Source organism: Zingiber officinale, chromosome 11A (assembly GCF_018446385.1).
Source record: "Zingiber officinale cultivar Zhangliang chromosome 11A, Zo_v1.1, whole genome shotgun sequence".
Classification (NCBI taxonomy): Eukaryota; Viridiplantae; Streptophyta; class Magnoliopsida; order Zingiberales; family Zingiberaceae; genus Zingiber; species Zingiber officinale.
The window spans coordinates 83,357,064-83,370,040 of NC_056006.1; the positions used below are offsets into that span (position 1 = coordinate 83,357,064).

At 35.1% G+C, this 12,977-nt stretch overlaps 1 protein-coding gene across 1 annotated transcript; it reads left to right on the top strand.

The window, feature by feature from the left end:
* Positions 1–285: 285 nt before the first annotated feature.
* On the top strand, positions 286–12,749 carry LOC122031009 (GPI mannosyltransferase 2-like). Its single transcript, XM_042590053.1, has 11 exons — positions 286–822; positions 944–1,049; positions 1,339–1,431; positions 1,518–1,713; positions 1,824–1,999; positions 2,158–2,402; positions 2,913–3,100; positions 3,994–5,518; positions 9,598–9,795; positions 9,881–10,138; positions 11,757–12,749. The coding sequence occupies exons 1-8, from the start codon at positions 480–482 to the stop codon at positions 4,162–4,164; spliced, it is 1,518 nt and encodes a 505-aa protein (XP_042445987.1). The 5' UTR covers positions 286–479; the 3' UTR covers positions 4,165–5,518; positions 9,598–9,795; positions 9,881–10,138; positions 11,757–12,749.
* Positions 12,750–12,977: the final 228 nt, after the last annotated feature.

Below are 12,977 nucleotides of genomic sequence, written 5' to 3' on the forward strand. Positions count from 1 at the left end.
CCCGACGGCCCCCTACGCCTGCCCCATGGTGATGTAGGAGGAGGGTTAATCAGGGTGAATGCTGGGTTGACAAGTGGCTGGGGTTCGAGGCTTTAAGCCGACAGACGGGGATATTATCCCACATTGCAACCGTCGACACTCGAACCGCTGCGGTCATGGTACAACATCCCAGCCACTTACCAACTGATCCAGCCCCTGGGGCCACTTCGCATCAAAACTAGCACTGGTATCCAAACTCCATGTCCGTGATATACAAGCCGACGCCCACTGTCCCTCTCCGTGAAACCCCCTATTTTTGATTTCATCCAGTTGCTGAGTCCCCCGGCTGAACGGTCCATCTAACATAACATCCAGTCCTTTGATCGCTTTCTCTGACCCTCACGGTGAGATCTAGACGGCACTCGCTGTCTCCCCGGCTCGGTCGAGAGCAACGCACGCGCGAAGAAGATCGAAGGTAGCTCGATCTCGGCTCCGACGCAATGCCAATGGCGAAGAAGAACGCAGAGAGAGCGGCGGAGTGCTTCTTGATCCGCGTTGCTCTCCTGTCGAGGCTCAGCCTTCTGACTCTGATCGCCTTTTGGCGCCTCCTCTTCGCCTCCTATGACACATCCGCCTCCCTCAACCCTAGCTGCCTCAGTACCGCAGCCCGTGACCAACCGCCGGAAGCCGTACTTTGGCCCCGGCTAGGGGCAGTGATTGAGGCCAGCGTCGTCTGGGATGGTGTCTTCTTCCTCCGGATCGCCCAGTGTGGCTACGAGTACGAGCAGGCGTATGCCTTCCTCCCTCTTCTTCCCGCCTGCATCGTCCTACTTTCTCGATCCGGTGAGCTCAAATTTGGATTTTTCTTCTTCTTCTTCTAACTCTAGACCTAGACTATGATACAAAGGAAATAGATTTATCCTGTTGTCCAATGACTTGTTTATTCCCTTTTCTCGGTTTGTAGTGTTTGCTCCTTTGGTACCGATAATTGGGTACAGAGCTGTGTTGGCGATATCAGGTTATCTGTTGAACAATCTTGCCTTTTTGCTTGCTGCAGTTTTCTTCTATAGGTAAGTTGGACTTGTTCATGATCACTTCTAAAATTTTGATTATTCTTTTCTATAGGTGAGAAATTTTTCTTGAGAACCTATATGGATTTGTCATCATTCATCCATTCTTGTTTCTGTAGTCTTCAATGTAATAATCTACTTCGAGTATCTCAAAGATCATTAATTTCAAAACTAGTTTTCTTCCGTAGGCATTTGATCTACTTGTTTTAACTATTTTTTTTTTTCTGTGCAATGTTAGTCAAACGAGACAAATTGTATTATGCTAACTGTCTTTGCTATATGATTACAGGGTATCAGTTATAGTCTTAAAAGACACAGCGTCTGCATTAAGAGCATCAGTTTTGTTCTGCTTTAACCCAGCATCAATTTTTTATTCATCAATGTAAGGCCCTTGTTCATGTGATCTTTCAGATTATTTTTCTTATTCTAGATTTTCCATTTGATTAATGATAGATATTTCCTTGACAGCTATTCAGAGAGTCTATATGCCTTATTTTCACTTGGGGGAATATACTATGTATTTTCTGGTGCAAACACTGTGGCGATCCTCCTGTTTGCACTCTCTGGTTCAGCTCGGTCAAATGGAGCACTTAATGCTGGTTATTTCTGTTTTCAGGCACTGAGACACGCTTATGATGCTATCAATCATAAAAAGAAGTTGCTCGTAAGATCACTTTGCCGATGCTATTAAATGGCTGAGCCTCTCTCTGTGTATTTCATTAGTTTGTTATAGCAATGAATTTGATTTTTGGTATACTTATTTTCCTTAAGTAGGCAGCACAGGCGATTCTGATTGGAGCCATACAATCTATTTTAGTATTTGTGCCATTTCTGGCATTCCAAGAATATGGATACTTCACTATCTGCTTAGGTGGTAATTCAACTGATTCGAGGCCTTGGTGCAATGAGAGAGTCCCTCTTCTATATGGTTTTCTTCAAAGTCATTACTGGTACTTCTCCCTAAACTATTTCATGCATGTCTATCAACATTGGCCTCAAGAGTTTGTCTGAGGATTAATTTTTTCTGCTTTGAAATGGTTTACATCATTACTTGCACTTCCTGACTTTCGTTTTGGTAATTGAATCTTTTGCTTTTCGTTGATACCAGGGGAGTAGGTTTCCTTAGATATTTTCAAGTAAAACAGTTGCCTAATTTTCTTCTCGCATCTCCGACTCTATCTCTGGCTATTGGCTCAGTTATTCTTTACTCAAATTTACTATATGAAGCTTTTCAGCCATTACATATGCACAAGAAAAATGATTTTACTCTTGTGTCAAAGTCAGTTGAATCAAATAAAAGTTCAGATGCTCCCCATGCTTCAGCAAATGATATGTCTTATAATAATGGTCAAGGTATTAATTCTCAATTTTTTTAGCCCTTGTAATCCCAGTTGTGTGAGATATACTGGTGGTTTAACTCTTTTAAATAACTATTGTACATGAAATAAAAGGGATTTCATGTAGTTTGTAAATACTAGAACGTTTATTTATCATCTAACATGTTTGTGATTAATACACTCTTTATGTTTGAACATCCATTGTCCATTGACCCCTCCATGTAAACAGAAGTTTGAATCTACTGAAGTGATAATTGTCTTATCTTCTGGTACATAAGATAATTGATTATTTGATCAACCTTTTTCTTTTATTGCATTTTTTCATCCATATATTTTCTGGTAGTTAATGAATGTTGGAGAACAAATTCTACTACTATATTCTGTAGATATCACACAAATGCTTCAGTCAAGGTGCAAGAGCAGCTATAACGTGGCTTTTTAATACTATAAGTTGCTTTTTGTATACATTTTTTGTAATTAGTTTTGCTTTCATTGACAAGTCTTGCAATACTTGCAACTTCTACAGCTAAGAAAAAGATTAAGCGGAGAAAGCAGCAAGAAATAAAACAGAAAATTTCAGTGTGTTCAGAAGATCATAAGTCTCCTGATCAAATTCCTCAATCAAAAGAAGAAATTGACTTGATCTTAGTTCTTCCTTTTATCTTGCATCTGGCATTTCTGACATTCACTGCCTTCTTCGTGATGCATGTACAGGTCAGTTTATGTTTCATCTATACCTTCCATTTAGCACTGTCGAGTTTGATGAAATGACTGCTTAAATGAAAAAAGCTCCAAATGAGACCCCAAGTAAAGCATGAACAGATGCAAATGATGTTTACTTATAGGAATAATTCCTTCTAGATGGACAAGGCAATAAAAACTGAACAACTATATTAAATTCATACTAGCACTATTTGGATTTCACAAATCTAACAATATTAGATGACACTAGCTATTTGAATCTTAAAATTTTGTTATATATTATATCCCACAACTTACTAAAAAGACAAAAAGAAAGCCTTCCAGCTCAAGCAACTGTTAATCTTAATTTTCAACATTATGTACATCGATATCCTTTTCATAAGATTTTGTACTCAATATTTTGTTTATTTAAGTACCACAAATTACCTGTGGTTAAGCATTTTGAGTTAATCCTCCAAGCTATTAAGTTTGAATATGGTGCAAATTCAAGGAGAAATTGATAAGGTTATTGTAAGAATAAATTCAAAGTGATTAAACTGGAAGGGGCTTCACAAGTCTTGTGCCCTTGTTGTGTGTTCCTATTATTTGAAATAAAGTTTAGATTCCAATTTTAAGGCTTTTGGTCAATAATGTTTATGAATCAATAATGTGGGAGACAAATAATCCTTTCACCGTGTTAATTGGATTAGGACAGATGGGCTCAATCACATGTGGACTTATTCAATTGGTTATATCATTCAATTTACTGAGATAGGAATTTTAGATCAAGTTTATTAATCACTTGTCGAAAAACTAAGCTATCGAAAATGAGTCAGTTGGATACTGCTTAACAAGTTTTTAGTTTTGTATCTCTTCATCGAATTTCTAGACTTCCTCAAATGCCTAGAACATGTTTTCTCTTCCAGGTGTCAACGCGCTTCTTGTCAGCCAGCCCTCCTATATACTGGTTTGCATCTCACCTGTTAGTCTCAAACAGGGTCAACTCCAGAAGAGTGGGCTGCTTGATCTGTGCTTACTTTGTCAGTTATGTCCTCCTCGGCAGTTTGCTCTTCTCTAATTTCTATCCTTTCACTTGAAGAAGCAGCAGTACTGCAATGGCTCTCTTGGATTTTATGTGCTTGACTGGAAATTGTAGGCTCATATGAGGTAAGAGTAAATATCAAAAATTTATCATCAGACATTTCCATGTAGATTAGCCACAATGGATATTCAGTTTTGTAATTTTTTTTTCTTTCTGTTTTATTATATTTCAAGTAACTAACAGGCTTTGAGTTCAATGTTGACATTTATGATTATGTTTAATTATTTCCCATTTGTATGAACCGTGTTCTAAAACCTGTGCTATGCTTTTCTTCCCCCAACGTAAGGAACCATGGTTCCAAGGTCCTGGTTTAACTATCGGAAGAGCAATTTGTTGTTCTTAACGACCCGACTCCCTTGGTTTCATCCAAATTGTTTAGGAACATGCATAAAACTTTCAGCCTTCTAATGAACTCATTCAATAAGTTATGAGTATTTATTTTTGTTAAGACTTTTACGGACTGTCCTGCAAGTGAGCGCCCTTCCCCCAAATTCATCCACCGGATAAATCTGGAAGCGTTCGCAGCAATTCGCCTAGTAATGGATCTCCACACTAAAAAATTCACTGTAAAATTTGTGCTTGCCCTAGTTGAGTTTCAAACCATGGTATTCAATGAATCCATCAAATGTTTTGCCACCACACCATGGCCGGGGTCTGAGTGTATTTTTTGCTGCATATATGTGATCATACAAATGCAATATTTAATCAGTTTAAAACTTTTTCCAGCGTGTTGTAATAAGTGAAATTGAGCACTAATTTTTGCAAGATATTTTAAAATATAAGACTAATATGTTCGCATTACTGCACCTTGACATTGTTGGAAGTTCAAATGACAGAATATATATAGGGTTCTGTTTTCATGCACCTCTTACCTGCACACCTGCTATACTATTTACATATTAAATTTTATAAATTCACTCTAAATTATCATTTTACTTTTTTTTTTTGATTTTACACTTCAATTTCCATTTCTTCTCTTTTTCTGTCGCTTGTTTATTTCCTGAATTCTTGTTGGTTTGTTGCTCCCATGATAGTTCTCCTTTTTTCCCCCAAGTTACTTTAGAATTTCTCAACTGCACCCTTGGATTTTGTATTGTGGAATTTATAAATCTCTGAAATTTATTGGTCGAGTAGATGTATTAATTTTTATAAAAAATAAAAAAAATAAAAAATAAAAATAAACCTAAAGGACCATCTGCTTCCCAAACGTAAAGTCGCCCTTCCATATGTTCTGATGCAGCAGTTCAATCATGGTTTTATTGGGGTTTGGCGCTCTCTCTCTCTCTCACAGTTGCGAAACTCGGTTCATCTAACATCCAGTCGTTTGATTGCTTTCTCTGATCCTCAAGGTGAGGTCTCGATTTCAAGTTTTCTATGATTTACAGTTTGTGTGATTTAGTTGAGAGAAACTTCATTTTTTTGTTTTTGTATCCGCAAAATGCTCCTTGTTTCCGCTTGCGATCACTTTGGTGGAACCCTAGTTGCAGTTGTTGGCCGTATTTTTTTCGAACTAACATGTGGGCTTGTAGATCCTTTTATGTTTTTGCTTCCTATCGAGAATCCTCTAAATGAAGGAGAAGAAGACTGTCTCTACGTTGAAGCGTGTATTACTTAATTGTGCTTCTCGGTCCGTAAAAATTAGTCATCCAAAATTTGTCAGTAAGAGCATATGTTCTTTTGTTGGTATTTTAATTTTTTTCAATTTTTCTTCATACAAAAGAATATGGGTTGTGCATCTCAAGAAAAAGTTCCAGAGATTGAGCGTGATATGTGTTTGAATGAATTCCTTAAACTAAAAGCATGCATGCAGAGCACGTATCAGGTATCTAAACAAATTTACTATTAAAAAACATTTTCTTGATTATGAATCATTCTGGCCTGAGTATTTAATTGCCACACAATGGCTGTCCTATCTTTTTTTTTCTTTATTTTATAAGCATTCCTCTACTGATACAAAAAATCATCTATTGTTCTTAAAGATCAGAAACAACAACAACAACCAAGCCTTATCCCACTAGATGGGGTCGACTATATGGATTCTTTTACGCCATTGAGCTCTATCTCCAACTATACCATCATTTATATTTAACTAAAGTTTATCTTGGTTTATCGTGGCTAACCAAGTCTTTTTTGGTCTTAGTCTTCCCCGTTTGATATGCGTATTTGTCATAGTTTCACATCGTCTAGTTGGAACATTTATTGGTCGTCTAAGTATATGCCTGCACTATCTTAAACGTGTCTCTCGAAGTTTTCCCTCAATAGATGCAACTCCGACTTTTTCTCTAATGCTCTCATTTCTGATTCTGTTCATTCTCGTATGTCTACACATCCACCTTAACATCTTCATCTCTGCAACTCTCATCTTCTGCTCATGTGCTCAAGTCACAGCACAACATTCAGCTCCATATAACATAGATGTCTAATTGTTGTTTTATAGAATTTTCCTTTAAGTTTTAGAGGTACTTTACGATTACATAAAACACCCGACGCTCTCCTCCATTTCAACCATCCTGCTTGTATTCTATATAAGACATCTCTTTCAATCCCTCCAACATTTTACAAAAATAATCTTAAATATCTAAACCTCTCGGTTCCAGACAATTCGTCATCTCTAATCTTAATAATTATCTCATTATATTTAATATTGTTAAATTTAAATTTCATATATTCTGTCTTTAGTTTCCTAAGCCTAAAACCTTTCCCTTCTAGTGTTTCTCGTCAAGTTTCTAGTTTAGCATTTATTCCTTCATGTGTTTCATTCACTAAAACAATATCATCTGCAAACAACATGCGCCACGGTATTGTGTCTTGAATCTGTCCAATGAGTTCGTCCATAATTAGTATAAAAAGATAGAGACTTAGAGCTGATCCTTGATGCAATTCTATCTTCATTGAAAATGCTTCAGTTACTTCGTCTGAAGTCTTTACTCTAGTCGTTACATTCTCGTACATATCCTTAATTAGTTCAATATATATTACGCTAACACCTCTCTTTTCTAGAATTTTCTATATAATTTCTCTTGAGACTCTATCATAAGTTTTTTCTAAGTCAATGCATACCATGTATAGATCTCGTTTTTGCTTCCGATATTTTTCAATTAATTGTCTAAGATGTATAGCTTCTATTGTCGACCTTCCAGGCATAAACCCAAATTAATTTTCGGTCATCGTGGTCACCTTAATCTTTTTTCTTTTACTTTTTCCCAAAGTTTTATGATATGACTCATTAGTTTAATACCCTATAATTTGCACAATTTTGTATGTCTCCCTTGTTCTTATATAAGGGAACTAGAGTACTTATTCTCCATTGATCAAACATTTTTTTCGTTTTCAATATTATATTAAATAATTTTGTAAGTCATTCAATACCTTGTTTCCCTAGGCACTTTCATACCTCTATCGGAATATCATATGGTTCAACGACTTTTCCATTGTGCATCCCATTTAAACCTTGTTCTGCTTCTGAAGTTTAAACTCTACGATAAAAATTTAAATATCTATGCTCATTTGACCTACTTAAATTACCTAAGTTAAGTTGATCATCTAAACCTCATTAAAAAGTTGATGAAAATACCTCTTCCATCGCTCTTTTATTTCTCCCTCGTGTACTAGTATCATATTACATCCATCTTTAATATATTTTATTTGGATAAGATCTCTTATCTTCCTTTCTCTCACTTTAGCTATTCTATAAATGTTTCTTTCGCCTTCTTTTATATCTAATTTTTGATATAATCGTTCAAAAATTTCATTCTTTGTTTCATTCATTACTCTCTTAGCTTCTTTCTCGGCTATTGTATATGTTTTTAGGTTTTCCTCATTCTTACAAATATATAATTTCTTATAAGCTTATTCGTTTTTCCTTCTCTTTCTCTTGTACTTTTTTATTTCACCACCAAGATTCTTTACTTAATAGTGCATGCCCCTTTGACTCACCGAGTACACTCTTAGTTATTATTTTCAACTTTGATACCATTATATCCCATGTTATATTAGAATCACCGTATATTTCACTTAATGCTTGTACTCCTACCTTCTCCTTGAATATATTTTGTTTTTCATCCTTTAATTTTCACCACTTAATTTTAGGTGTCGTATATAGTTTCTTTCTATTGATGTTATGCTTGAGGCGTATAACCAATATTACTAACCTATGTTGGGTAGTTAAGCTTTCTCCGGGGATGACCGTGCAATCTTTAGAAATCTTTCTATCCTTCTTCCTAACCATAAGAAAGTCGATTTACGATTTATTATTCCTACTTTTGAACATGACTAAGTGTTCTTCTCTTTTCTTAAAAAATGTATTAGCTAATATAAGGTTATATACTATCACAAAATCTAATATAGTTTCCTTTCCTCATTTCATGTTCCAAACCCATAACCCTCATGTACCCTCTCATATTCCTCATTTTTTGACATATCCATTTGGATCTTCTCCTATTAAAATCATTTCATTTGGCGGAATGTTTTGTAATATTTCATCCAAGTCGTCCCAAAACCTTGATTTGGTAGCTTCATCTAATCCTACTTGTAGTGCATATACCTTAATTATATTCATAATTTCTTTCGCCACTATTATTTTAAGGATTAGAATTCTATCATCTTTTCTAACTACTCCTACAACCTCATCCTTTAACAAACTATCTACAATAATACTCACTCCATTTCTTGCTTTACTTTTTCCTGTGTACCATAACTTAAAACCCGAGTTCTCTATTATATTTGTCTTCTCACCTATCCATTTTGTCTCTTGTACACACAAAATACTAATTCTTCTTCTAATCATCATATCTTACTAGTGAAGGTTCCTATGTTCCATAATCCAAATATTAGATTATTAGTTTTCTTATCATATTTGTTCTTATCCAACCTATGATGTGAGAACTCTTGCCTATTTAACACTACACCTAAATTCTCATAGAGATGTATCGGTCCTTGCCGATACGTTATAGTCGGACCCTGCAATGTGAACTTTTGCATATTTAGCATTACACCCGAGTTCTGGAGATGTAGCAGTCCTTGTCGAGACGTTACAGTCGGACTCTGCAACGCGTTCCTTCCGGAGAACAATCTACCATTAGTACAATTGTTTAATGAATCTATTCATTGAATATTTGCCATAGTTTTAACGTTGGCTGATAACCTAACACAACCCTCCTTTGTCCGAGCTTGAGACCGGCCATGACTAAGTCGTCACGGACGGAGTTTTAATGATCATAAACAAGGTGTAGAATTGACTCACCAGCTAGATAAGCTATTTGGGTTCTCTCTTGAACTCTTGGACATCCTTGGAGCTGGAAGATCAAGTTAAAATTACTTGTTTGAAGCTCAAGTGTATTGAGCAGGTTCTGTTTCAAAATTTAGTTTTCTGCTAATATTGTTTGCTTCATATACCTGTAAATGAGTACAAAGAGTTATATAGTGACAGGTTACCTGGCTAGAGGCTCTAAGCTTAAATTAAACTGTCATGTCGGAAGAAGCTTCTGGTGATCATTCTCAAGGGGGAATTAGTGGTTCTGGTGCACTCCCTCATGTTTACTTTCAATACCCACCCCTGCGATGCAATGCTCCTGGAACATGACATGACGATGGGAATAAGTTGCTTCTGGCACCATTATCTGACCATGTAATACAATTATGTTAAATCTTTGATCAGCTCTGCTGGAATATTTGTGAGCATGCTGGTTTTATTCTGATGTTATACATCACAGGTTTTGTCCTGGAAAGTTGGTACATCACAGTTGGATCCTCCCAGTTCTGATTTTGTTGGTGGAGGACCTGGTTTATTCATCAGATATTCCCTTGATGCAAAGTTAATAGGGATTCATAGGTCTAATCATGAGATACAATTCAAGAATAGAGAATCCAGGCAGATATTTAGTCACATATGCAAAACTGACTCTTGAGAGAATACTTGGATTCTTTTGGACAGACAGCCCCTCCTGTGATCTTATCTTGATTAAGACAAGGTTGTTTCACCAGAAAACTCATTACAATGTAGCTACAAATGCTGATTTGCACATTTTAGTCTATAATGTTTTATTTTTAAATATCTTATTAAAGTATTTTGACAGCATAATATTCAATAAGGTAACACATTATAGTTTTATGTGGTCATGCGGCCATTTATACTACTCGGAGTCAAAATGGATCTGGCTAGTAAATGCAGGTAGAATTGTAATTATTTGTTGTTCTCTTGCGGTAACTAAAATTGACCGACTAAGTTTGACTCCATGCTGAAGTTACCTTGTGTCATAGAATACTATCCGTTCATGTTGTATTATCCGTTAAAATACTTGTTTGTTCAGCTAACTTAATATTGTTTTAGGTTGTTAGTGGTCCATTGTGCAGGACTCACTTGTAAATATACCATACACCCATTCATATTTTTAAATATATCATTGATATAATATATCAAAGTAGAAAAGCATTATCTAGGTTAATATTTTTTATATTTGTGTCACATGGTATTATAGTCATCTCAACTGTTTCTTTCATGTTGCAACACTAACTTCTATATTGTTGGAATTCTCCTCTTCCACCTTAACTCTTTGTAGGTCATCGCAGGAGAACCTACGAGTTTGATTCCTGTGGTGGCAAATCTTCCTCAGTAGCTTCTTCCTCCTTTTCCTTGTGCCTCCATTGCTCAATGTCTTGAGATAGCAAATTGTGGCCTATCAACGCTGCCTCACCGTCTACCACCACTCTATTCCATTGTTCTTGTCGTTGCTGTTGGGCTTTGTTGCTTATAAACTAAGTAGAATTGAAATTGAGTATATGCAATGTAGTTTTAGTAATAATTAATAAGAAAAGAATTAAGAAATAGTTAAGATGTTTGAAGTTTGAACATGAACTTCCTTTTAATAAAATTCTTAGATATTATAATCTATTATTCAACGAGAAGATATTGATGAAAATATGTCACTGGAATAAAAATGCTGTTAAAATGGGGAGGAGCTTCTGGAGTTTTGTGTCATCATTTAGTGTTGCATTTGTAAAGGGTAAAAGAAATATTTTACAGGACTGGTACAAGCTTTTATCTTTTATGAATTAGAATGTTGGATAATTAGGACATTAAGAAGATATATAACAGAGATGAGAATACATGAATGTGTGAGGTTATTATGAAAATTAAAATAAAAAATACTACTACTTGAACCAATGAGATGTTTCTCGAATTGTGAATAAATTGAGAGAAAATAGGTTGAGGTGGCATTAACTTTTTAAAGGTGGTGACCAGTGGACTCTATAATTAAATGAATTGAATCATTAGAGTTGAAGATGCAAGATGTAGATGAAACCAAAAAAAGTAAGTTAATACATTGAAAAATTGATTAAATGATTTGGATATTAGTAATTGTATAATCTTGCACTAAGTTATATGTAGGATAAGATCCATGTAGCCGAACGCAAATAATTAGGACCTACTTAGCTTCATGATGATGAAAGTTGTAATAGGAGTGTGTGAACATATTTTGTTCAAAATTAGTACTGTATAGACTTTAACATTTGTTCTGTTAAACAAATGTGTTTTGTATGTCTAGGGGGCAAACATATGTTTGATTGTGTTACTTGAAACATTAACAGTGACATAAACATGCTGTCATATGAAGCTGATATGAATACTCTTCGGTTGGTGGAGGCTAAACAATTTAGTCTCAATTGGTATGTCTATACTCATGAAAGTCGGATGGTTCTTCTTGCTTCTGGAATGCAGTGCACAAGACTCTGGGTTTCAGGTAACATCTAACTTGATCTATTGTAAACTTTGATCTAGCAAATTGTGCCGCATTCAGTTCCTTGTGCAATGTTATAGTCTATTTTAATTATTTGTTTGTATTAGGAAATCTCAGTGGTTTTAGTCTTATCTTATCTATATATTTTTATATTCATATTAAAAATTTAGAACAATTAGTGCTATATCCTAGAATCATCTAGATTGTTTTTTTTGTCTTTGAAATTCTCGTTTATTAATTTGCTGAAATAATTTATGCCAGAAGTTCTTGGGATTTTAATCTATTCGTCACACCTTTAAATACAATTTATACATATTTAATGTTTTCAAACAGTCCAAATCTTGAATCCCTAGTTAGATACAAAAATTCAACATGATGTAGTTTGGCTCTGGAGAAATATCATCTTAGTTGAGAAAGATAAGAATTGAGGATCAATGCAAGAAGTGGAATATGCAGATAGGAAAGTTGTTAGAACATAAATCTACAATAATTTAGGACAATGACAGAAGTTTTTTTCAGTGATATAATGCCACATATTACTTCTGAAGCTTATTCAGTTATCTCAAGCTGCCTCAGAGAAATCAGTTGACCTATGATGCCACTCATTGCTTCTAGAAAGCAGCTGAAGGATTGTCCATCAAGCTAAGGAAGGTGTATTCAATCAAGAAATTGGATGACTTTCATTGATTTTTTTTTTAATAATAGATTTTTGTGAAGTTGATTGATTTTTATTGACTTGTATAAAATCTCACGTAGTTGTGAAAAGAATTCTATGGAGTTTTATAGACTTTTTTGTAAGACTTTTACAGACATTTATAAACTTTTTCATAGAAACTTGTGGATTTATGAGAAAGAAAAATTCGTTTCGTTATTATCAATATGATAAACATCGCTCCATATTCGATTCACTATTGTATCTCTTCATGCATTGGCATTTATTCGTTGTTGTTCTTGAGTATCAGATAATTGATCAAAGCAATCGACACCATGAACTCGTTCTGGTAAGGATGATGAAATTTCATTATCTGGTTCAACTAGAAATTCATCAGAACAATACTCCTTGCGAAAAAAT